A 27,727-nucleotide genomic window follows, 5' to 3' on the forward strand; every position below is an offset into this window, starting at 1 on the left:
TTTGTTTTTTTGGAGCATGACAGTTTATCAACTGATACAAAAGATGGTACATTGTATCAACTTTGTCGTCAATACTTTCAAAAACATCAATGAGCTGCCATTGTGTAGCATCCACATCATCAAGGAAGTTATTTTCATTAAAGGGCTTGTAATGCCTATATTCAATAGAAAGGTGGTCTTTTTTTGCATCTGTTGAATTTCAAGTTGATCTTAAGCCAAAAATCCCAAAATGGTCACTTATGCCTAGCTGGATGACACCAGATTGGCTCTGAGACATTGATATGATCAATGAGTGTGCTCGTACTTTCAGTAACCCTTGTGGGCTTACCAATCAACTGATGCAAATAAAATGATTGACAGATGTCATTCATTGACCTCGAAATATTATTTACTTCCAATGAATATATATGGAAGTCCCCAGTAACTACTAGATCGTCAACATCATCTGATTTGTCAATAACTGCTTCAAGGAAGCTAGATGGAAAGGGCTCCATTTAGAAATAATTGACTTGATGTGACTAGTAAAGGACAATTTAGAGTCAAGTATGATTCCAAGGTGCTTTTGTTCCTGGACGTTCTTTACAGAGCCATCATTAAAAAATATGGGTGGGTGATTCATTGAAATTCTCTTTTTAGAAAAGGTCACTTCGACTGCTTGCTTGGTGGGGTCAGGGTTAAAGGACATTCGCCAATTGTGCGCCCAAAGCTCAATAAGATTCAGATCATGGTTTATATCGAGGGCAGCTGTATGTGGATCCTGAACAACTGTGAAGATCGATGTGTCGTCGGCAAATAATTTCACATTACACCTTAAACCATCTGTCAAGTCATTAATATAAATGAGAAACAGAAGAGGACCCAGGATAGAACCCTGAGGAACACCAGCTTAGACGGTACCCCATGTAGATGTCTTACCATTCAAAACTGTACGCTGTTTTCTATCATTGACAAAGCTTTGTATTAAAATCATTAGTTGCTGACACGATAAGACTGACACGCACCTGATGCTCTTTGTTTGCCTTCTCGATAAAACATTGTAGCTTTCGAAAAGACGCTGATGTACTTGTCTTGGTGGTTGTATGATTATGAGTTAAAAAGTTTCCAAGAAAATGATTCTTGAAGATTGACCATGAGAATTACTTTGATATTGGAAAGTCGTAGCTTACCTGGGTAAAGAGATTTTCAAAAATTTACAGGCTATTTATGCAGCTACTTGCTATGCAATAACATCTACAATTTTTCTAGTAAGGAGAGTAAACTTTTTCTGGAAAGATAGAATTAAAGAAAAGATAAAGAAGTATTCTGGAAAAGTGTTGAAATGAGGGAGTTGGAATGAGGCAGACAAGATACTCTCGTGAATGCAACCAATTTTGCGTAAGTCATCAGACGCTATAAAAAGCAATGAAGACCAAGTAATCAGAAGCTCTACAATCAGATCCAGAATCACTGAGACATGCATTTACTACAGTCTTTATTACAAAATGAGGACTATCAGAGAAATCGCCTTTGAAAGTTTTGGTTAGAGTTTCGATGAAGAGAATGAGCTGGTAATACCAGTGTGGTATACAGGCAAAAATTTTCGATAAAACAAGTTTGGACGACTTGACGAGAATCTAGTCGACCGTTACGTTAAATCTAAAAAAGCTGTGAAGATCTAAAGAAAATATTAGAGTCAGTCCTCCAGCTTTTTAAAACAATTGATTCTCATCTTTTGCTGGGCTGCAGACACAGACATCCATTGCCCAACAGCAGCAAGATCTGCAGTGCTCTACCGATAAAGTTGAAGCGGATGCCATAACCAATGAGGACCAGGTCATGGGAAATAACGGTGATCAGCTTGAGGCAGATCAAGATGAGTTGAACTTAAACTTTTTTTTGAGAGCTAAATCGAAGAAGACAGTGATGACGAAGAATGGATTCCATATTTGTTCCTATCCAACCAAATTTCCTTTTGACTTGTTATTATTCACTGGTTAAAAATCTGTAGGTTTGCATTCCCATGATATCCAAGTACCCATAAATGATGATGACGTCATAAAATGATGATAACTTCATGTGAAAACGTTTAGAAACACCGAATATATTCTTTTTGAATACGGAACTTTATTGACAGTTATAGTTGCGAGAAAATTTAAGGCGGTGCAAAGTAAATTTTCTCTAAAAATGATGACGTCATCAACATTTTGACTTTCTTCCAATTTATTTTTTACTCCATCTTGGAATCGAAATCAGCACAGTTAATTTAGTGGAAAAATGCAGTAAAAGTTTAGATCAAGTCTTTGTTTTTTTAAAGCAATTTTATTATTCTTTATGACGTCATCAAAAACAAGTAACTTTCAGTGATAATTTTTGGTCCATCTTGGATTTGAAAACTTAGTGCTTTAGTTAAAATGTGAAGAAAAACTTGAGGCTAAGCAGTTGGTTAGTTTTTTCTACAAAATTTCCTGTCTATTCCTCATGGTAGGTTTCAGCTTATTCATACTTTCTTCAAATTTCGTAATTCACAAGTCTTAACTGGATATATGATTTACAAAGCATGTAAAATCGAAGTGAAATTTGATTCTGTCTTTACATCCAATGTCATGAAAGGGTCTATATATGGAGTCAAGAATGACATCAGACACAACCTTATTATTGGGCCTATAGATGGAGTCAAGAATAACACAACCTTGTTATTTACTTGAAAGAGTTTGCTTGGGCAATTCTGATTACATGAAAACTAGCTTAGTTGCTTTCGTTTTGGTATGACAACCATTCTAAATTATACAAAAACCTTTTTACAGTCTACATTCTACTCCCTGTTTATACAAACACCTATCGCACTTTGTTCGATCCCATGGTAGCATGCTTTCCCAACGACGTAATTCGATATAAAACCTATCTTTTTTGTGAACTGCTCTCACTTCCTTGTGAAAAAGACATAAGACGCAAGAACCCACGGCACGAATATAAAAGTGGGAGCCAAGGCTAGCAAAAGATGGGGCTAAGGCTTCTTCCCCTTTTACTTCAGCTTTAAAACTATTTGCTTTGCAAAAAAGTAGGAGGGCATGGCAACCCCGGCCCCCCGGTGGCGTGGCCCTGGGGTTTTATTTCCCTAGCATGGTTAAAGGAGTAAAATATGCCCTCCTTTAACGTGGTACGTGGTAAATCTTGCATTACCTGGGTACGTCAATAGAAAGCAAACCACTTGCTTTTGAATTACACGAAATAACACGTTGAAGCTCGCACATTCGAGTCGACATATCTGTGCGTATTGCGCTCTGAAACCTTGCTGAGAAGCTCAGGAACAATTGGAAACGCCTCACAGCATAAAGCCTGAACATTGCAGTGAAATGTTGAGAGCGTCTTAATGGGGCTTGATACAACATAATGCGAGCTTTATATATATTACTTTGGAAAGTGGATTAATATTGTTAGCTTTTTCAAAAGCATTTAGCAATTTTGCAGAATATCTATAAGTTATAACGAATTTTTATTACTTGCAATATGATTTTTGTGCATGTGCATGTCTTGTGCATGGCTTAAAGGCAGTCGGCAGATAATAAGCGGCTGATGCCTCATCTGTCAATCAAAACTGGCCAATCACAAAGCGTTGTACCACTCACATTTATTGATTGGCCAGTAGTTGGTTTACAGATGGCTCGAGCCTCTAAAATATCTGTCGATTGCATTTAATCATATTTGCAATAATTAATCATTCTAAGCTGCTTCTCTTAATGTCGTTTATAGTTGATATAAGTAGTTTCCTGAATAGTTCTGAATACGAGCGACCTTTTGAAACGAGGCTTGTTGAATGATATGCACAGCATTAAATTTTGTCTCTCGCCATCTCTCGTTTATTGACTCGCAAAGTCAGTCTGCCGCAAAAATGCAAGTTAATGTCAAAGCTTGGCACAGTATTTACGAATTTGAAGATACAGTTTTTCTCTGAATGTATCAATGCCAATCATCAAATTTATTGATTGCTTTATTTTCAAGGGTAAAAGCATACAAAACTACATCGTATTGACAAGGCTGAATGATTGATGCCGAGTATCACTCGACATTGTCTACCGTTGTCTATAAATGCGTGTAGGCACTATTATAAAAAGATAGATTCTCTGGAATATCATTGTCTCCATTTTCCAAAACAGTGTTGTTTACATCACCGTTTCCATTGGGCATACTGTTAACAGCCTCGGTTGTGCTTTCCGGACCCTCGATTCCAAATTCCATTTCAACTTCGACAGTGTCATACTTTCCTGATTCCTTCATTGCCAGAACATCGACTCCGTCTGGTCTATACCCTGAATTCAGTACACCGAAATTGTTGTCAGGCAGGTATATTCCACGTCTTGTTGGCATGCTTCTTATCGAGGGTGGTTGAGAAAGGCTGTTGTTTAAAGGAACGATAAACTCTTTCTCTTCTCTCCTAAACATCAAGAGAACTTAAATATTATTTGAACAAAAATATGGCTTGACAGTAAACTTATAGAAATACACTTTAAGTGATATTCCTAGAACTTAGGCACAACAGGAACTAGAAATATGAACATCCTTGAGATATTAACGATTTTTATTATGTGATCTCCATCAATGTGTACTAGTTAAGTTTAGAGTTATTTTTCATTCTCAAAAAGTTGATTGCAAGATTCTCAAGCAATTTATTATATCGATCTGAATAAAAGTTTATTTAGGTAAAAAATTAACGAAATTTTTTAGAACCAAACAAAAAAATTGTTTCAATATTACTTCTATATTTCTCAAAGCTTTAATCAATTCAGCAAAGCAATTTGAATGAAAAGCTGCAATGGGCGACTATAGCTGTCGCTTATGAAGGTTCTTCTCTCTTCATCAAACATTGAGAGCCACTAAATTTGCTTAGCTTTGTTTTGTATCAACTAAAAAGCGTTGAGACGAAGAAAAGGCACAAACCTGCATCCTCTGGAATTTGCCAACCAAACAAGTAGGATTATGCAGAAGACAGCAAGAACTGGGATCAACACATACAGCACAACGGTCCATGTTTCTTTTGGAGAGACGATAAAGATGAAGTAACAGATATGTTGTAGAATAAGGCAAGCGACTGCCCTTTTCTTTTCATCAAAATGTTAATTGCTTGGTTTGAAAAAATATGAGCAGGAGTGTTACATATGACTTAAGTATGATTAAGTATGATGTCCTAGGTTTTTTCTTTCTTTGATTTCCCGATCATTCTGACACGTAATGTTGACCAAATCTAGTTGATGTATGAGACTGTGTGCACATAATTAACATGAATTATTATATTAAGCACTACGCTGCACCACCAATCTTGAAGTATCGTCAAATACGCTTATTCTCCTTTATGTTGATTCAAGTGATTCAAGTGAATCCTGTCTTCTTTAAAACAGAGACTCGGTGCCAGTGGCGGAGCCAGGGCTGTAGTAGTGGGGGGTCTTGGGCGTAGCCCCCAGAATTTTTTGGGCCACGCCCTTAAAACACTCGCAAATGCGGGGAAACGCCCTTTCTGCAAAATTTCCCCCCATTATTTGACTCATTTTAGCTGCGGTAAATAGCAAAGTATTTTACAATTGTTATTGACACAAGCATACAGTATACTACACCCCCCCAATGAGTTTTGCATCATTTTTGGACAAATCTCGAGGACCATATTTTAGAAAAGTGGGGGGGTCCGGACCCCCCTATTCCCCCCCTTGGGTACGCCACTGCTCGGTGCTATACTTTATAGTTAACATCCATCGCAGTATCTGTTTACATTTAACAAAATACCCCATATAGCCTTAATTTGAATGACAGGCAGACACCAGGCAGGTCGTGAAGACCCCAAAAACGAAACACTTACCATCTTGCTGACTTTGTTGAGTTTCTCGTCTAGCAAATGCTAAAATAGATTAATGAATGGTCAGATGTTACAAGAAGTTGTGATGCCAGCCACTAGGCTCAGAGAGGGGGGGGGGTTTGGGAAACACAATTTTTAGACCATGCCGTTTTTACCGCCAGAAAACTCTCTTACCAACAAGGAACACAAATTTTACCTTAAGGGAACGCCCATTGCTAATTTTCAATTACCTAAAGACAGTTTAAAAATCAAGTGTTATCCTTCCCCCAACATATTCTGATGCGAAATGCAAAATTTACCCTGCTGAGAACTGGCGGACGTGCCTCAAATTGCCCTTGGTTGTTCCGCTATTGGGTATATGCCTTATTGTAAAGTTACATGCATTTTAAGGTCCTTATGTCCTGGGTCTGAGCTAAGTCAGGCATTGTCATGTCTATAAAAAAGTATCACTTCTTGCAAAATTATTGCTTAAGCTTTTTTCTACTCTTTTAGGATCATCCATTTCCAATTATATGGCTAGGAAATAAATGTCAAGATTCTGTTTTTCTCTCAAGACATTTTTCAACAATAACTAAAAAGATTTAACATACGTGTTGTTGATGCTGTTGCATTTGGCGTCGTCACACAAGATCCATTGCATGGCTCAGTTTCCGACAAGGGTGGAGGACAGCCTGGAAAGTTGGGCTTGCATGTTCGTGCTCTTGTTTGATAACCAGCGCCACACGAGACGTTGCAAGATCCCCATCGAGACCAGGGCTCGTAACGATCAGCTGAAGTTCAAAGATAAATCAGTGTCTTTGTTTTGGATGTGCACCATAAGAACATATTGAGATTTCCAAAGAATAATTTAGTCAATGTTGGTTTGTTATTAAAGTTGCGTATTATTAACGGTGATTTATTGAATTCAAATCGTTAGAATCACAATTATACTTTCACAGCATTTATCTTTGTTAAAGGGATTTAAAACAATAAAATTTTTCGGAGTTGTTTTAGGGTGCAAAATATTGAAAAGCATGATCATAGAAATATCTTCTGACTTCTTACCAACTAAAACTAAATTGTAAGTTTCAACCACATTTGCTAGCTTGTTTTTGGCATGACAGTGAAAACTCTGGTCGTTCTTCTGTAAAACCGGCACAAGTAAAGTGGCTCCACTTGATATTTTGGCTGATTCATTGTTTTTGGTCCAAAAAAGTTCAGGAGCCGGGATGCCATATCCTACGCACTCGCAGTTCAGCTGCTCTTTCCACGTCTGTCGGCAGGTCATGCTAGTGATCCTGGCTGGAACTGAATTTTCAGTACAAGGTTAGTCATGTTCAGGGATGTGCCGATTGGGGGGCGTGGGGTAGGTGTCATGCCCCCTATGTCTTGAAAACTCCAAGAAAGTTGTTAATGCAGCAAGGATCTTAGAATTAATTAGAAAGTTTGACCAAATTTCAACTCGTAATTCATTTATTTTGTTGGTCATGGTACGCAACTTTCTTTTTTTAATATTGCAAATAACTTGCCATAAGTAGCAAGCAAGCGGCTATAAGATGCAATGCAGGACCGACAAAACTGGGGGGGGAGAAGGCCATGGTCCCCTACGTTTCTGTAGAGCAAAATAAAAAGTTTTTGGCGAGAGTGGGAAGAAGTGTAGCCCGCCTTTCTGTAAGTAACTGTGCCTGGTATTCCCTTAAATATGTCCTTACTTTTAGCTTGGTTACTTTGTCCTAACCATAGAAGACATATATAAAATTGAATATTGGAATTTGATCGAAGAAATCGGTCATTTTCTAAGTTGTACAACGAGCAACAGCTTGGCTTAGAAAATAGATCGAGAAGAAGATCCAAAATAACTTGGTGTCAGCACGAAGTGATGAAGTTTTGCTGAAACATGGCCCACAAGGTCTTGTTAACATTGCAAAAAAAAGATAAAAGGAAAAAACTGCCAGGAAGATAATTTTCTATAATTTGAAAAACGAAGAATCGGCAGGTTTGTTCTTTAAAAGTATCGTCAAGTATGTTTCAAAGTATCATCGTATAATCTTATCATTGATTCTGTCCAGTCAAGAAAGACGAGAATCGCAAATGATACTGTAACGAGTATTTCGAGTAACGAGTATAACGGCAAAGCATAACGAGACTGCATTTCAAATTTGGTTCAATTATAAAAACTTTAAATGAGCTAGCCAATTTAGAAGGAAAGAGGACGTGGAAAACTCCAAAGGAAGGGTGCTAATATGATATTAAAAATTTTTGTTGCCGCAGAGAAAGAGATGCTTGCCAAGAACAAAAATAGTGCTACTGGAGTATGAATTAGAGAAATACCTTGAATTTTTAAATTAAAAGTAACGTTGGCAGTTGGTCGCAAAGCGTAAATTGGAGTACATATGTAGATTCCTGCTGACATTTCCTAGAGAAAAGAAGCAAAGTCTTAGCAAGAAAGATGCAAGCATAAATTGGATGTATAAACTGCAAAATACTAGTTTTAGTCCAAGCCTTATAAGATTCGAAATGATTGAATATAGCTCGTGGTTTAAACACAAAGGCAATGCACTGTTTTCAACTCTCTGTTACCTTTAGTGGTAGCAGGGTCTTTTAGTATGTTGTAAACTTATGGTATAAATGAGATGCTTTGTCTCTTCGTAACAAAAATTGTAAGTGAACAAATTCCATCTAGAATTATCTAGAACATAAATCAAAGTTACAAAATTCTGTCTAAACATAAGTCTCTGGTCTCTGAAAATTAAAAAAAGTTCATCGGGACTTTACCGTTGCAGAACCGATGCGATGTACAGGTCCTGTTTCAGATAAGAGATTTCCATCTTTAGTCCATCGATAATGTGTCACTGGTGGGTTCGCATCAACGGAGCAATCGAGCACCACTCTTTGCGAGAAGTTAGCTGTTATGTTAGGCGGCACAAAAGGTAAAACAGGATCATCTAAAACACAACAAAAACATTATATACATTTGTCGTTATTTGCTTTCTTTTTAGATTCCTTTTTTCATAAAATTCCTAGTTTGAGCCAACAAGGAGACAGTGAATATGTTTAATAGGCAGGGACGAAAGGGAGGCAATTGATTTTTAAATGTACATACTCAACTTCAGCATATATAAGTTTCCTGTCAAAAAGTATTCCTTGATTTATAACTTGAAGAATTTCAACCTCTTTTCCTACAATTGTAGGGGTCAAGTCATACAAATAGGTATTCTCTTTCATGTTTTATAGAAAGAGGAAGTATAACAAACTGCATTTATTTTTCTATTCTAACTCTTCAATACATCAAGAGTTATAGAAAAGAAAAAACTGGTGATAAAAATATCAAGAATCGATTGCGCCTTTATTCTACAGAATCTCTTTTACTCGAAACTTTGCACAAAACTCTAGAAAAATTCGGCTTATTGCTCCGCATTATAAGTTCCATAAGTGACAGATACAAATTTCCTTAATGTTCAAAGATAGGTTCCCCTTTTTCTGCCCAGTCATGAAACCTTACAGTTATCCAATACAGTTAACAAATGATTTATTCAAACATTTCTTTTCCAGTCATTCATATCATGCCGGTTCATCAAAACATTATGTATCATTTTTATAGCAACGATTCTATATTTACCTGCCTTTTGGTGCTATTGCCTTCATGTTAAAAGATAATTTGTAATTTTATATTTTAATTGGCTCTTTGCTAAGTAGGTTTTACATGAAATCTCATAATAGCACTTGTGATTATATATATACTCACACAAAACATTCAGATTCACCGTCTGCTTCTTTGATTGTACAGTACTTGTTGCTTCACAACTGTACTCCGCGCTATCATTCTTTGACACATTCACCAAATGTAGCTCACTTTCAACGATTGTTTCTGTATCACTTATTATAAAAGTTTTTACAGGGACGTTGCTTATTGGCACATTCGATTTGAACCAGACAAGAGTAGGCACAGGATGTCCCACAGCTTTACATTTGAAACTCGCGTTTAATGAACTGGTACTATTGACTGTGCCTTCGAGAAATATAAGGAAATCTGGTCCATCTAGAAGGAAATAGATGTAAGCATAAAGTTGGATATCTAGATAGCATTTCAGTGGAATAATATTATTTCTAAAGAATAGAGAAGCTGTGGATCCTCTAATAACAATATAAACCCGCAATATCTTTCTCCTTGTTATTTAGAGACAGTTAGTAAACATAATGATATTTTATTACTTTGAAGTTTGAATGAATATCACTTTTTATGGGTCAGTTTTACGCAATCTTTTTCATGCTCAAAAGCTTTTAACCTCGAAACTAGACTGAAAGACTTGGCATGCTATCACAAAGTTTAATGTGTATTATGAACTGTTCTAACAAAAAAAAAAGAATTTACAGTTTAGCGAAGATTGAAATTGGGATCAGTCTGACGCAAATAACGGAAAAGTAGAGTAATGCCTGATTTGCTATCAGTATGAAAAATGAAGCCATTGTTATGGAAAAATGAAGCCATAATTATGAAACATGAACCTGTCAGTACAATATTAGAAAACATTTATATGAAATAAGAAATCTTAAGAAGAATATATGAAGTAAGAATAGCTAACTATTAAGCCAGCAATAGAGAATCAGATACCATAAGCACATGAAGCAATCAATACAAAATATGAAGTGACCAGTATTGACACAGAAAAGCTGTGGTATTGATATGCAGTAGAATGAAATACGGAATCACCAGTATAGCATATAAAGTCATCAATATAACAGACGAAGTCATCAATATAAGAATCAAGTCATCAATATAAGAAATTAAGTAATCATCATTAGCTTGTGTCCCCAATTAGCTTGTAAGCTAAATATTTTTTTGACACGTTAATAAAGTTTTTGACTGATTGATTGATTGATTGATTGATTGATTGATTGATTGATTGATTGATTGATTGATTGATTGATTGATTGATCATAGCTTACACAGGTATTATATTAAATAGAAACAAGGGTTGATCTCTAGCAAACTACAACTTACACCAAACATTGACTTTCACTGATTTAGATTCGCTGCCAATAAGGTTCGATGCATTGCAAAGGAAAGTGCCGTTGTCCGTTCTTTTGACGCCATTATAAAATTTCAACGAACTCTCAACTATACTCTTCGTGTCGTTTGATGATATTACTGTATTTGAAACATTTCCAGTGCTGACCACTCCGTTGTGGTACCATCGTATCGTTGGCATAGGGTTGGCTTCAACTAAGCATTTTAGCTCGTAGGAGGAGCTAGATTCTGTGACGTTTTTAGAAGATCCAAAAGACGGCTGCACTGTTGGAGCATCTGTAGATTCAAATGTAAAAGCTTGGATTTCTTTTAAAATATACTTTCATTAAGTATCATTTAATTAAATACTCAATGACAATTTTGTAGAAATATTCTTCAATGAAAACTGATAGTTCCTCAGCTAATTTTTTACTGGTGTATGTCAGACACCAGCAAGCTTTATTCGGAGCTAGGTTGGGGGAGTTGCTACCAGATGAAGAAGTAAATGGGATTATGAAATTTCGTTGGTTAATGTGAAATACAAGCCCTGCCCTATCTTGTTCTCTTCAAATTTCCAGCCTTTTGTTGTGCGGAACTGGAAATGAAGCTACTGAGCTCTTTCTCCTGCACTGCTCTCAGATTGGCTTGGAGCGCAATTATCTCTTGCTTAAGAATGCTCTGTTCTTAGTTTGGATATTTTTCAAGTTGTTACAAAGAATTGTGGTCCCTTTTAATGTACAGCTGATTTAGATATTACTTTTATAAATCGTCAGCTGTAAGGAAACTGCGTTGCAAATACCAGTGATTTCATAAATATTAATCAATTTTTTTCCTGGTACAATTTATTTACATCCATCGTTATTATACCAGTAATAGCAGTCTGTTTAAACTAAAAAAGTTTCTTTCAATAAAGTTTATGCAGGGGCAAGCATAAGCTTAAGTACTGTCATTGTTTACTCGACAGATACTCCTCACTTACTCTTAAAAGGTTTTTTCGCAACCGGCATGCTTTGCGACTATATTTTCAAAACCTGCCTAATATCATACTTTATGAAAATACAGAGCACAGTCAAAATACAAAAAAAACCGCTAAGCATGCCGGTGAAGCAAGAGCCTTTAATACCAATAAATAGAGACAATGATTGCAGCAACTTACATTGTATAATGAGACGGGTGTAATCTTCAGCTGTCCCAACGCTGTTTGCAGCGGTGCACTTATAGTCACCCGAGTCCTCTTTCACCAGTTGGCTTATATTCAATATTGATTCTGCAACCCCGTGGTATTGGCTCTCTGATACATTTGTGTTCTTTATGACAAATCTTTGACCCGGTCTTATCAGGACACCATCCTTGTACCACACAATATTTGAGCTTGGATTGCTACTGACCTTACAGTACAACGATGCATTCTCGTGTCTTTGTTTTATAATAATTGATGACAATGAAGATAACATCACTGGTTTGTCTGTAAATAATTCAAATACTAAGTATTGGTACATTCAACGACTTATTAACGATGTTACATTGCTAAAAAGGAAACATAATTAATTCTTGAACGTTGCTAAAGCAAATGCATAAAAGCAATCTTTCTATATTTGTTAAGAAATCATAGACGTAGGAACCAGGGGGTACAGGTGGCACACCCTAGTTTTCAGAGAAAGTTGTTAAGTACTTGTAGCTTACAGCGGTGCCCCTATTTGATCACACGTGCCCCCATCCCCTCAATTCTGAAATGATTCATACGTCTATATCAAGAATACCCAAGTTTAACTCGAGTTTAAAGACTGAGAAAGGTTTGCAGGTATCATTTAGAAATAGCATGTAAAAATAAGCTTTTAGATCATATACAAATATTCCTCTATATTACAAGGTAATGTTCGTTACCTAGGAAAGCTGGGTATTTTAGGTCTACGATCGCAATTAAAAAAAAAACAATTTTTCAAAGAGGAAAATCTCTACTTGAGATAAAAGCATGAAAACCTTCTAGATAGCCAGGTCACATTATATTACTTGGTTAATTTGAGTGATGTTTAAAGATCAACCTTTAGAACCAAAAAGTTCATCTTTAGTTTTTAAAAAGGGTCAAACTTACACAAAACAACCAACTGTGTTTCTTGGGACACACTGCCCTGGTGATTTGATGCTATACATCTATAAACACCTTGTATACTCTTATCGACAACATTTATCTTGAGAATGCTTCTCTTTCTTTCATGGTAAAGATCTTTCGACACCAATGTACTTGTTATATTAATCAACGGGCTTTTTGGTACTGTGCCATTGTATAACCAGTTGATTGTCACATCTGGGTTGCCTTCAAATAAACATTCGAGTTCTTGTGCACCACTTCCATTTACAAAGATGTAGCTTGTAGATAAATAAGTCAAATTTTGCGGTGCAACTAGAAATAAAGATGTAGTGTTTATAGAGAATCTAAAATATCCATAAAGCTTGACAAGACTAAAATAAGAACAGATATGGAGGGAATCTTCAGCTGAATAATTCAAAATAACAAGGTGTAATTGAAAACATGACTCAAACACAAAAATATCAAAATCGAATACCCTATCAATTCGAAAGAATTCTTTCAACTTTCTATTTTCCAATTCTCTCCCAGCAAATGGGGGGGGGGGGTGGGCTCATCAGACCTGAACCGAGTAAGTCTTTCTCCAGAATTCTTACCTTTGGCAACTACAAAAAGTAAAGCAAAATCTTTTTTAAGAACCCAGTTCAACTTCAAAATAATCTGATTACAAGAATTGATCTCATTGTAATATATCGTAAGAGTTGTTTTATCATCACAAGGCAGAGGTGGCGAGAAATTAGACGCTAGAACACAAGCACTGCTTTTGCCTATTTTTAGTGGCTAGGTGACTATGAAAAAGCACTTAACATCATTATGAAATACTAAAGATGTTTGATCCAGGTCTTGGTATCTTCTTGGTCCATATTTTTTGACACCCTTATCTTATCAATGCAGTGATTCAAATTAGATAAAAAATGTGATATTTAAATTCAGATTATAGGTGCAAGAGTTCAAATTAGATCATATGCCATTTTGTAGGTAAGTTATAATGCTCCCTCGGATAAAAACTTCTTACAAACATAGCTAGGACTAAGGCCAAAAATCGGTTTACAATGAACAACTACTTTCATTAAAACAATTACATTCATTACAATTGAAAAAAATACCCTTTTAACTGTTAAAAAGATTATAGATATGGTGGAAAACTCTAAAGTTTCTGTAATTCACTCGAAACGTGCTATATAGTTTTGCTCCCACGTTGTGAGGATTGATAGTAAATTAGTTATGAGAGAAGCTTCTAAGATATCATCAGGATTTTTAGGTCAGCCTTTTTGGGCCTAAATGACTTTATTTACAATAACGCATTGGCATAGGATTCCTCCATCAGAAAAACCTATTTTAGAAATTTAGAATTTTGACCCCATAACCTGAAAAAACCCCATAAAATACCTCAAAATGTGCAAGAAAACAGATGAATCTGTTCAAAATTGAGTGTGTTGCTGTGCGTTAGCAGGGAAGAGTAGAAAAAGAAAAGGCGACTTAAGGTATCCTTGAAATAAAGACTTACAATTGACAACTAAGGTCATATTCTTTTCAATTGCACCAAGACTATTTTGTGAACCACAGGTATAAACTCCCGAATGAGATCGATTAGAACTTTGAATGTCAAATGTAGATCTGTATCTATAAAACTGCAAAGGCGACTGTAACATTGACGTATTAAATGATGTCAGCGACGAAAAGCTGGGTTGATTTGCTGAATTCCTTCTCCAATAGAGAGAGCCACGTGGATTGGACTCGAAGTCACAAGTCATCTTAATACTAGATGAGGCATTGGTAAAAATCTGACTTGGAGATGATGCAATTAGCTCTGGCTTGTCTAAAGATGAAAAATCGAATAAATTACTGTAAAAATTTGAAAGGAATATCAAGTTGCGCATTTGAAAAGGAAGAATAAATTGTGACAAGCTTGAACGCTGATGTGAAAAATGTTAATGATCAAACTAGATTATGAATGCTAAATTTACATTCTGTGTAGATCTAGCGTTATAAATGCTCTTATGCTGTAGGCTTATTTCCTCTTTCGTCAAACTGTGCAAGATGACATTGGTGTTTTATAAGGTAAACGGATATTAGACAAAGCGAATCAGAAAATAAGGAAATGATGTTAATAGTATTAATAATGAAAGTTATAGAAGTAATAAAACGATGAAAATAATAAACACTTAATAATGCTAAAAGGTTGTAAGAAGAAAATGATTGATCCAAAATTGTTGTCCTAGCAGAAACAAAACATTGCATAAAGATCAAAGGAATAATAAAGAAAAGCAAATAGGCCATCGTTCTATAAACACCATTTTTATAATGCTTTGCATTTTTCAAGGAGCATTTGTAGAATCAATTAAACGAATAGAAGACCCACAAAACTTTTCCTGCTGACTGCATGTCTTCAGGCTGATCGGATCGACCTTGCAGTGCTTTGAAATTAAACGAATTTACTGATGGAAAACTTACATGTGACTACAACTGACATTCGTGCTGTCACTGTACCAAGAGCGTTTGTTGCAGTGCATGAGTAGTTTGAGAAATGATTCTTCTCAATGGATTCAATTTTCAGAATACTTGTGATTCGAGTGTGATTTTCTGCTCTGAATTCCGATGCAGAAACAGATAGTACGCGAGAAGGCGCATATTTTGTTCCATTTATGAACCATTCCAGAAATGCAGCGGGGTTTGATATTACAATACACGACAGGGTGAAATTGGAGGTACCAAGTGGAACAATGTTTTGACTTGGGCTGTTGTGCACCAATTCAGGACCAACTGTAGGAGAAAATGAAAAATAAGGAAAATTTGGACAAGACTGTAAACACAAATGAATAATGCGTAAAATACTCAACATATTAACAATTAAAACACTGTCCTATGTATCATGTTAACATCGTTGTAAAGGGCTTGAGTGAAAGATATTTATCACGAAAAATTTGAAACAAGGAATTCAAAAATATTCATTTAAATGATAATTTCGTATTTTGAAGACAAAGAAAATTATCTAACGCGTTAGTAAACTTTTGCCTTAGATTTTGTGTAGCTGTAGGCCTTGATTTGGCAAAATGTTTTGTGGCAGTGTCTCAGACTTGATATGAATACATACATGTTATATGTATAAGAGTGCGTGATATAGTAATAATTGATAACTTACAAGTAACATTTAGTGTAATATTCATTTCTTTAGATCCAATTGAATTGGTTGCTATGCATCTGTACACGCCATGGTCATTGCTATCCACTGCGCGAAAGTTCACCTCACTCTCAACAACTGAGAAACTAGAGTTGGTCTTCAAGATTCTCGATGATGAAGCGACAGCAATAGCACCATTTCCACTGAACTTGTGCCACGTTACCGAAGGCACTGGCTCCCCATAAAATGTACATGACAGCCTAGCTGATGAGTTTTTGATGACCGTGATTGTTTCATTTAAACTAGCGTACAGAGCGGGTGGAACTGCAAAAAATATCACAATCGCTTGTTTTTATTACAGTCAAATTAAGAAAAAAGGTGAGTATCAGAGCTAAATTAAATCACAAAATTTGAAAACTACAGTGCTGGAGTGATCAGAATGTTCTACTCGACATCAAGTTGGATAGCTCCGTAAATAGATTGAAGCCACTGACTTGGCCTAGTTTGGAACTGCTGTGGAGGAATGGTAATTAGTGATAATTGAGTAAAGTTTTGACTGCATCCCTATATAACGTTGATTAGCAATCGCCTTCCCCCAGGTATCTAGAGTCCCTGCAAAAAAGTCCTTGGAACATTCTTCAGCCAATTGATAGAACTAAAATAATTAATGGTGAAAGTGTGTTAATTGTAATTCAAGCACTGTAGATGGTTAATGTATCTCTTGAAGTTGATACTTGAAGTTGAAGTATGAAATATGCTGATATACAATATTAAGTTTCATACAAGCACTTTAATAGGTTGCCTCCAAAGACTTACTCACCCTGAACAGTGAGGTTGAGGGCCACAGACCTTCTTGCAGCAACGTAATTAGCGGCGGTGCATTGGTATGTACCCTCATCGGAAATTGCTGCACTCTTGATTGTGAATGTATGGTTCGAGGAATTTGCGACCAAGATGCCATTTCGGTATATTTCGAAATAACTAGTTGGCAAAGCTGTTGCATTGCACGTAAAAGTGACTCTATTGCCAAGTACTGCAGTGTTATTTGGCTTGTCAGAGAAAAAGCTGACGTTTTTCGGGGGATCTAGAAAAAATAGAAAGTTTTTTTGGTAAAAGCTCATTTGAAATTCAGAAGTTCATGATAATCCTCAGCCCGATCAAAACATGGCCACGTACAATAAAAATTAGCTAATAAACCTTTTATACCTCCACAAATCAAAACTTATGACAACATGTGACTTTTTCACTTTAAGCGTTTTTCAAAATCCTCCTGTTATATAATCTTACTTCGAAATCGTGTAAAGAAGCAAGGTAAGCCATTGAAGATGTTCCATCTTTTTTCTTCACAATTGGCAACACTTTTACACCAAGGTACGCTCGAGAAATTAAACTATACCATGTTCTATTTTTCTTCAAAAATTACAAATGTAAAGATAATTTATTCAAGCTAACAACAGGCCGATTCGATTAGGCAACGGTAACTAAGAATGTTAGAGTTTGCATTCGTTGGATTCAAGTAAGAAATCATTTTGCTGTGTAGCCCGCTAAAGTTACATCGCCCAGACCCAAGCTGCCTATGTATATGCTTTGGGCGATCTCAAGCATGGGCGTAGCGAATGCTAAACGTTAAGGAGGGGAGGGGGGGGCTAGTATGGATTATATATTGAGATATAAATACCCGAATAGAGCTTAAAAAATGAAATAAACTTTTCCTGATTAGAGAGACTGCAGCGCTCCTAGTCACAATGACCTTACGTCCATGGCATAACGGAAGGCTACCTTAGTTCGAACTTTATGGTCAAACCTCAATTATTTTAAAAATAGATTGTTCATGACGTCACATTTAAGAATTCTATTGGACTTTTTGTCACCGCTAGCATAGATTGAGCTTACAACTATAAATTGGGTCGCAAACGCCTATTGATGATGTTTCGTAAAGAAGAATTTCTTTCATATATTTACTTCTTCAAAACAATCATAAAAATCTTACAGTGAACTTTGAAGTTTGTAGAAGAGAGAAGGCGGGCCAAAGGAATCTCCGCAACACATGAAATGTTGCCTGAGTCAGCTAGGGCTGCTCTGTGTATTGTCAAGGTACTTCGTACAATCGTAAGATTACTTCTATACCCAACCACTTTTGCCTCAATTTTATAGCTTGATCCATTGACAAGAAGCACTTGGTTGGAGTACCAATTGATTTGTGGAATTGGTCTCGCTTCAAAAGTGCACTGCAATATTGATGTCTGCCCCTCTATTGCAATAACCTCGTTTGGAAGCGGCGATGAAAGTGACGGGTAAACTGAAATAAAAAGTTAATTTTTATGAAGATAGGATCAAATATCTTTCATAATCTGCAGTCGCAAGCTTGGCGTTATAAGCTTTAATTATTCTTCTTGATATCTGAAGGGAAACTGTTTTTCAGTTCTTATGATAGTGTCTCCCATTTCTTTTTCTTATAATTCTGACAGTATCGATTCAAAGACAGGTTGTTTTCACCTTCGGTAGTTTATCGGCACAACTTAGATTATAAGGCATTTCTTTTCCTAAAAATTTACTTCGAAGAGCTGGAACTTATATATGACTTTGTTTTATAGATATCTAAAAAGAACAACTGCATGTTCCTCTGATGGATTGGTACCTTGTTATTCTTATAATTTCTTATAAAATAAGAAACTTTTCCAAAACTTTTTTCACGTAAAAGCTATCAATCAACACAAAACTGATGCATTTATTTAATTCATTTCAATTTTTTGCCAAAAATAAATGTTAATTATTTTAAGATAGTTCTAAAGAAAATTCCTTACTTGTTACATTAATAAAAGCTTTGTTATAAAGCGGTGCCCCATCAGAGAAATCAGCATTAAATGCAATGTATCCTTCGTCACTGAGGGACATATTCTTCAATAGGACTCTTCCATTTCCTTTGAATTCGATCCTGCCTTCGTATGGTTTGTTTTTTATCACAGGTGGGTTATTTTTCGACTTCACCATTATGCTAAGACCAATTTGCACATTGTCTTGAGATACTCTGTACCATTTTATAAAATCTGGTTCTGCGGCGTAGGCGTAGGTCCAGTTGAAAATCACATCAGAGCCAAGTTGCACGTAGGCTGGAGACGTCGGTGTTGAGACAAAGTATGGGGATCCTGTATGAATAAAACACTAAAGTCGTTTATTATAGGTTCATGGCGCATTCACAATAGTAGACAGAATTTAGTAGTTCTTTTAGCTTGAATACATTCGACAATTCCTAGTTACTTACATCTTAGTAGACGAAATCAGTACATCGTGAAAATCCGATTTAATTAGAAAAACCAGTAAAAAAGTTACAAATCTATTTTCTATGTGATCATTTTAAGACATTTCTTGTGTCTAACGATTTTACTCGAAAAATATTGTCATCCAAAATTAGACTTGGCATGCAAAGATGAAACACAACTGATTTTGCTTATTCTTCATCAAACCATAATCTTAAGATAACGACAGATCCACCTGATATTCAGTATTGACAATCCCCAACCATTCCTGATTTATGTTAAAACCTTATTTAATTCCACTCTCTTTGCACAAATGTTTGGCTACTCAAGACAGATGTACTCTCTGCATGATCTGGTGAAGGTCAATGAATTTCTTACATTCGATAAACCTTTAACGTACAATTGAATGTAACATAACTACAGCTTCTGTCACTAGATGTATGGTGCGACTCGCCGATATGAAGTGAGGGGAAGTGAGGTGAGATGAGATGAGGTGAGGTGATGTGAATGTGTCAAATGTGAGGTCACAGGCTTACCAAAGCGAAAACGCGCGTCAGTTTTCCAAATGCAAGCGCTAGTAACTGACAATTTATGAAATATACTTAAGAAATTAATCATTAGCACTTTAAGAATGAGTTTAAGCAATAAAATGAGGTTGGAAGAAAGTGTGCCGTGAAACAAGATGAGTTTTCTGTGACCCTTGTGGGCAACCGTAAAAACATTTATCAGTGGCAAAAACAATAGACGCTTAAACAATTCAGAAGCCCCGACCACGATAAGAGTAGACAAATTGCCTGATTCTAGACAAACCATGAAAAAGCCACGAAGTAACAAAGGGGAAGTGTTAGCAAACACTTCATGCGGTCTTCGATTACATTAACAATTTATACGTGCATTGGAAAATGTATGATAAATCTAGTAAATAAACAGGTGGACTACGTCAAAGGGGAAGGTAAATTTGATTAGGGAACGACTGGTTGCCTTTAAATGATAGGAAAAGCACATCTTTTAGCCATGACTGGACAGTAAAGTTATCTATTATGTGTGGATGACTGAAGAAGTGGGCTTATTCCTTCAACAATAGTCAGCTTCGAGAAAGACCTGCTAGGGAAACTTACATGACTTTCGTACACTCTCGCCTATCACAAAAACTATTAGTTTGCTTATCAGGGATGAAGTCTCCTTTTTTCCTCGCAGTTATTGCCCTTGTAAAATCAAGATTCCGACAATTCATGTTCATAGATGGTTTGTACACTCAAGGTCTTTGCAAAAATTGAAATTCTGAATTTGAAACTATTAAAGGAAACGATAAACGACATTGTTCAGAAGGTCTGTCTGCATTCAATATATTCTCACGACAAGTCAGAGTAACAAAATTCTCCCTCTTGCTAAGTCCCAACTTATTTTTTCCAAACTTTAATGTTCATGCACGTCTTATGCAAGATTATTGTTAACTTATTTACTAGCCAACTTCATCAAACTTCAATCTTTTTTATATCTCTAATCTTTACTTTACATTTGATCATTACCTTACGAGAAATGCTCAACGCAATGCCCTAGGGAAGATTGTGAGATGTTCAGAAAGACGATACTATCCCAGTTAACCTAAAGGATCATATATCCCTGCCACGCTTTGAAATAAAATTCATAATTACATGGGTCGCAATCAACCATGCAGTTCTTCTGTGAAAAATTGGCTGATTCCAGGAAAAACTTATTTTGGTGACTAATGTCAGATTTGCTTAACTATCGAGATGATTAGAGATAAGACGGTGGTTGGTAGTGATCCCAGAGAAAATAAATCAATTGTATAAATGGTTGTGGTAATAGATTTGCGTGATTCGATAAAAGTATTTATGAAACTGCAAGAGCATTGCATTTGCCATGGATGAATAGGGCTGTTAAACGCTACCAAATTTAATACACTTTCTTCTTTATTCAGAAGCTATTCATTGAAATGTTTCTAAAAATATCGTTGATGACCTACTTACAGCCAAATTAACTCTTAAAATACGAATACGAAAATGAATATTTCCATACCTTGAATTCCGCGAAAGCATGAAATTACCACGAAGAGGGCGATGTTGATCTTCATATTTGCAATAGAAATAATACTTGTTCTTGCTTCTGAAGATTAAGAAAATATAACAGACTTCAACATTGAGGTTTAATGCAAAGAATACGTGTTTTAGAAATGCTGTTGGCAAAGCAATAGTTTTAAAGATTCATCTTGGTTCAGTTTACAGAGAATTCATGTTTGAAAACTTCTTTGAGACAAGGTGTTGTGAGAAGAAAACACCTTTTATCCATAGCAACGTTTCATTCAAATTTAACACCATTTATTTGTTGTTTGCTACTGAGACTAATAACACCTAAAACCGTACAGTGTCTGAGCAATTGTATGTGGCAACAAAGTGAAAAGATTGTGGCTCAGTGACAAACAATTCACTGTCATGAAGCATGAAAAAACAGAGGAAACATAGCTACTCCTTCTAAGAACAATTTTTAGTCATTATCTTAAAAGATTAAATGCTCTAACAGTGGCTCGTTTAGGGTTATTTATGTAATATCCTTTCCTATTCGACTATATGAGATTCTCTCAAATAATCTGCAAATCTACAAAATACCATCCATTGTTTTCCTTCCCAAATATTTTTCTTTTTTCTCACATTGTTTTTCATATGGTTATTCTTCAATCAATCTATTGATTATTGATTATTTTCCAACATTGATTGTTTGCACTTGTGCATTTGCTCTCAACAATTAAATATAAGCCATACTCTATTTTCAATCATTACTAAATGTACTGCAGTGCAAGTAGCCTCAGGTTCCTCTAGGGCTCAAATCTGCCTTGGTTGCATCCGGATTTGTTTTAGTATACATGGAACACGTAATTGCCCAGCTTTAAAAAAATCTGTGTGCTTTCTATTGGTTGTAGAAATGATGCAATGTCTAGAATGATTTACAAGAATTTATTTTAGTTGACACCCTCTTAAACAGCCGAAAGTTAACACCTATTGCATAGGGAATCATCCCAAAAATTTGCTCCAAGTTTTGTATGATACAACTTCCTTACAAGTTTCATATACATAAAATTATGTTGTAACTTATTCTGATGTCAAGTAAAACCAATTTGAAGACCTATTATCAGCATTAATGCTTTATCTGAGAACATTTCAAAACTGGTTTCAAAAACTTGCAAATATGAGATTAAGTTGTACCGGTAAAACAACTAGCTGAAATTTTTAAGCAGATGTCCATACAGACATCTCTATACTCGTGAATCAAAGCTGTGAATAATGAAACAACGAAGTCAAATATGCAGGTGTTATCTTCTCTGCGAATTGGAAATTTGAAGGATTCTTGTGAAGATCTTTGTCTATTTTCTGTGTCCTATTGACGTTTCCTTCTCAGATTAATACTATCTTTCAAAACACAAGTTTATCTAAGCATAAGTCTGTCTAAACCCTATATGTCAGTTAGCACGCTCAAAACAGATTCATACAATGTTAATCATGCCATCCGGTGTAATAACGCTTCTGATGAATTTTCATTTCCTTTTGCTAATGAATATAATACGTACAGCGCCTATGTTAAGCCTGCAGATTATGAAAATCTTTGCTGTACTTTAACCTTTCCATTGGATAGATGTTGAGTCTTTTTGTGCTATACATGAAAACAGTCATGGTCCAGATTTTTTCTCGCTGTTCTCAGGCTGCACTTATATTTTACAACTTACAGTTTATTTGAATCATTTTTACATTAATTTCAAAAGAATATTTTTAAATGCAGGCAACCTTTACAAAAGAAAGGCCATAACAAGAAATTTATCGTTTAAAATATATGTATAAAAATGCTTGGAGCTTTTGGCATAATACACATTGATATGCTTAAGATGCTAAACGCAGATCAGCACACAAGAAACTTTTTCACTAAACAGATTGTTAATTCCGCTGTTTGCTACAAGGCTCTCTGTCTTATAAGCAAAGAATCGGACAATCAAAGTTCTTCTAATGTTTTGTTCTTCTCAACCTATGTTGACCTTCTTATCAATTCTGTATTCAATCACCAAGCCGATTGCAAGCTAAGCGTATAGCAAGAATTACTATTTTATGTAGACTGAATGTTGAAGTCAAGACAAAATTTCATTTGAAGAGCTGACTTTTATTATTTATAGAAAAAACCTGCATGAAACATTAATAGTTTCTTTTCATGCTGAAGTTTCCATTGATTGTAAATAGTCTTTATTGTGATTGACTTACTTTCAGTAATGTTTAGCTTTTAACTGCAACCTCAGATTAGTTATGTAATGCTATTAGATATGAAGAATTTCTACTTTCTACCGTCCGAAACTAGATGCCTAGTGTTGATTCACGGAACTTGGCCTTGCCAAGATATTTTGAAGACCCAAAGATTTGAGTCTAGCTTTTACAAATTAGTTTTTCCAAATTATTTATCACCCAAGATTTAACCACTTCAATTTTCATTTCCAAAGATCATTATGGATGGTTAAATCTAACATCATACAAGATACGCAAAATATGGTATTAAACAAATACTATTCAAAATAGGAAAGGGACTGATGAAACTTTTTTGATTGTACAGCATGACAACACGAAAAGAAGAAATAAAATCACTGTGTGGAATAAAGATTTCGAAAGATTCAATTATGAGAATGATAATCTTGCAAAGCTCTACATGGTACGTAATCACGGCAAAACAAGAGTGACAAATTTTGCAGATTTAGCTTGTGGCAATAGCACTGCTTCGAAAGCAACAGTCGTGAAATTGAAAGACATATTTTTTCAGCAGGCTCTGAGGCTCAATAATTCTTCTAAACTTCATTGCATACTCCTCTTTGCTATTGACAGTCAGTAGAACTTAAAACACCAAAAAAATTTCAAAATCATCATTTAAAACATAATACAAATCTTGAGTTTTGAGTCTTGCCGATTAACATCAAAATTTTTCTTTATAAAGATTCAAATGAAGCACTTACCACTTAACAAACATTTGCATATTCAAACGTAATTATTTTGGCTGTTCTTGTGCCTAACGTCTAGAATCACTAGAGTTGCAATGGTCAGCGTAATAAAACTGAGATGGTACTTGCTGTATGCTTCAATAGCATTATATGATGCAAATGATGTGCTCATCAATTTTTCATAATTCTACTCACAGTCATAGACCACCGTTAATGTTATGAGAGAATGACTAGGTTCATTAAAAATTGATTTTTTCAAAGACATTCCCTGTTGTTAAATTGGTTTTTCAAAGAACCACCAACCACATTTTAATAGCTTTCAGCTAACAGAGTCACTTACTTAGCCATAGGATCTCTGCACCTAACAAGAAAAAAAATTTACGGAGTGCTGAAAGATGTTTCAAAGAATTTAAAAAGCAGGACAAATTTTTGTTATGTTATGTTATGTTATGTTATGTTATGTTATGTTATGTTATGTTATGTTATGTTATGTTATGTTATGTTATGTTATGTTATATGTTGCACTGGCATTCACTAACAATTTACATTGACTATAACTGGAAGGTGGTCTCAAAGGAAGGCACAAATTTATGGTCAACCAACCAAATTTGATTACATGAAGTTTTCAGTTTAAAGAGTGAAATAATCTAAGTTTTTCAAAAATTTACCTTCGGCCTTGATAGCTTGGAGCAAAAGGATTTTTATTCTAAAGGCATTGAGTCATGACAAAATGGATTGGGTATACCCTAAGTGCCAAAATCCGCTGAGTCATGATTTTCATGACTGCCATGCTATTGGTTGACCTGGAACTGGTCACGTGAACTCACCTCGTACTGATTGACAAAACAATTTCCATCAATAGTAAGTTGTCAACAATGGATAAAAGTATCACATGAAACAGCAGCGATCACGCTGAAACCAAATGACCCCCTATAGAGAAGGCCTATTTACCATGACTCAATCCCTTTAAATGAAGATTTGTGTATGTGGCTGTTATCAGTTTGTCTGTTTTTGTTTAGATAGGTAGTTGTTATCGATTGGGTGCCTTTTTCTTCTTACTTCAACTTGTGCAAGCTCCTCCATTTTTGTTCTCTACGCCCCTACCCCCTTGCCAGTTTGTGAAAGCTCTGCATGTCATTTACACATGTAACCATCAGTGGCATACACTGACCCCCTGATAAGGGGATGCTAAAGTAATATCTAGCACCTTATAATTGACCTTGTTCCTATTGCAACTCACTTTGGGCAATATAACCGATCGAGCAACGATTTTGAAAATTAGCTAACGTCATGCAGCAGCACGCCCTACTGCGCCACAAATCAGGAGCGTCACCAGATGACTTTAATAAAGGAAAATATGATTCCTCGTTCTGACTATTGACTTAAGATGAAATTACCAGAGATGAAAAATAAGATTTGGATTGAATGTCAATGAATGTGCATTGATTGAAACAAATGAAAAGAATTCAAATACTTTAGGAAATATTAATTTTTAGTTTGAGAGAGCAGGAAGTAGAAAGCGGAATAAAGGAAAGTAGAAAGAAGAAAGAAAAAAGAAAAGAACGAGCAAAGAGGAAAGAGGAAGCAGGGTAGTAGAAAGAGAAAAGTAGAAAGAGAAAAGATGAAAAAGGAAAAAAGTATGAAGAAAAAAGATATAGGAAAGAAGACCGAAGAGAGAGGAATGAAGGGAAAGGAATAAAGAACGATGAATGATGAATGAAGAAAGAAAAATGAAGAAAAAGGAAAGAGAACGAAGAAAGGGATAGAGATGGGAAGAGATAAAAACGACAGAAGAACGAAGAATGAAGAACGAAGAATGAAGAACAAAGAATGAAAAACGAAAAATGAAGAACGAAAAATGAAGAACGAAAAATGAAGAAACGAAGAATGAGCAAAGAAAGAGGAACGGGAGTGTTCTATCTAGAAGCAAGGGCAACAAGGAAATATCTAGGAGAATGGAAGATAAAAAAATATGATGCCATTCAATTGATACTTGGCAGCACATAATCTCAAACATGAGAGTCAGCTATAGTAGGAAAACTGCAAAGACAAAAGGAAAAGTGAATGCGAAGAGATGCTGAAATGGCTTTGAAAAAAGCAAACATAGCAAGCTTTTTTTTCAAATCCATTTACAATTTTTGTACCACCAAAAGATTAGATGCTGAAATGGAAAACGAAATGAAATGAAATGTCATTTTAAATCAAGAATACTTCATGTTTTGTACCACCAAAAGATTAGATGCTGAAATAGAAAACGAAATGAAATGAAATGTCATTTTAAATCAAGAATACTTCATGGATGATTGTAATTATTGGATCTAGCCTGAAGAGCAAAAAAAGTTGGACAAAAAAGAATAACATCTAAGATGAAGAAAGAAATGTAAAGATAAGGGAGAGAAAGAAGTAAATGTTAAGGAAGATGAATGACAAAGGAAGAAGAAAAAGAGAGGAAGAATTGTAAAAACAGAGAAGCAAGGAGATTTAAGAGAAAATTTTAAGGTTGTCTCTAACCGAGTGGTAACATCTTTTGTCCAAACATACCTGGTTACCTATGGGCTGGCTCCTATTTTACATTCAAGGTGGAATGCATTAATACATGACTTACTCAGATAAAACAACCAGGATCTACGGGAAATGTGCTTTGTACAGTCTTACTTACATAAAGCTTTATGCAATCGGCTTATTATTCATCTACAATACATGCTTTTTATTTATTTTTTAGCACACGGTTTAAAACAACCAGTACCAGGATGCCCTTAATTTTAGAATCCCTAGTCCTAGGCTCCAAAAAAATTAAAAACTGTAAAATTTTCATATTCCAAAAACGAGTCTAAACAGCTTTTTTTCTTACATCGTCAAGTCGCGAATGCTACCTTACCAAGAAGGATTAAATTGCCTTTTTACATATAAATATAGGAATCTTTATTGGAATTTGCTACTGTAAACAGAGTTCCAAAAATAGCAACTGCTTAGAGATCAGCTATGGTGAATTAATAGCCTTTTATAAACTTACAGCTACAAGTGACAATTTACTATCTGTTTTAAATCATCACTTGCACCCGTTTACAGTGGTCATAAAAATCATAAGAATTAACTCTTACCTGTGATCCTGGTGTAGATTATATGTTTCAGAACACAAAGCTTAAAGGTGAACTGACACGCAAAATCAACTTGACCTCAAATGAAAGCATATCGAGCATAAATACCGGAGACACTATCAGTATTTTAATATTCAACACAGTTTTCGAGTTATTGAACGTCAAAGTTAGCCACTGAACAATTTTCCGAGCACGTACAAGTTTGCCCGAGCCTGCCGCATAATCGTGACGTCACAAACACCATTTTCACATCACTTGAGCAGCACGATATTCTGGAAGGCAGCAATTCTATGTTTTTGCGGAAGAGCATCGATATATCAATTGAGTAGGTTTTGGCTCCATTTCGACAGCCTGATTGAAAAATAGATTATAA

At 35.5% G+C, this 27,727-nt stretch overlaps 1 protein-coding gene across 1 annotated transcript; it reads right to left on the reverse strand.

Annotated features, from left to right (window-relative positions):
* Positions 1 to 1,280: 1,280 nt before the first annotated feature.
* LOC135684505 (hemicentin-1) lies at positions 1,281 to 27,380 on the reverse strand. Its single transcript, XM_089114944.1, has 19 exons — positions 27,358 to 27,380; positions 21,313 to 21,399; positions 18,820 to 19,161; positions 18,006 to 18,314; positions 16,836 to 17,099; positions 16,037 to 16,339; positions 15,349 to 15,657; positions 14,402 to 14,713; positions 12,901 to 13,209; positions 11,965 to 12,273; positions 10,803 to 11,105; positions 9,546 to 9,839; positions 8,576 to 8,745; positions 8,132 to 8,216; positions 6,866 to 7,108; positions 6,412 to 6,591; positions 5,825 to 5,863; positions 4,915 to 5,008; positions 1,281 to 4,411 (listed from the first exon to the last, which is right to left on the reverse strand). Exons 2-19 carry the CDS (start codon positions 21,365 to 21,367, stop codon positions 4,060 to 4,062), a joined length of 4,272 nt encoding a protein of 1,423 aa, XP_088971070.1. The 5' UTR covers positions 21,368 to 21,399; positions 27,358 to 27,380; the 3' UTR covers positions 1,281 to 4,059.
* Between the last annotated feature and the right edge of the window lie 347 nt (positions 27,381 to 27,727).

This window comes from Rhopilema esculentum, chromosome 21, assembly GCF_057945365.1.
Source record: "Rhopilema esculentum isolate cy_ngs chromosome 21, ASM5794536v1, whole genome shotgun sequence".
Taxonomy (NCBI): Eukaryota; Metazoa; Cnidaria; class Scyphozoa; order Rhizostomeae; family Rhizostomatidae; genus Rhopilema; species Rhopilema esculentum.

Bases quoted from the DNA above. Each gene is read 5' to 3' on its own strand.
- LOC135684505 (XM_089114944.1), bottom strand. From the start codon at position 21,367: ATGAAGATCAACATCGCCCTCTTCGTGGTAATTTCATGCTTTCGCGGA. The intron at 17,100-18,005 runs GTAAGATTTTTA...TATTTTTTCTAG, and splicing joins TACAAACTTCAAAGTTCACT to ATCCCCCGAAAAACGTCAGC. The intron at 5,864-6,411 runs GTATGTTAAATC...AATCTATTTTAG, and splicing joins TGCAACAGCATCAACAACAC to CATTTGCTAGACGAGAAACT.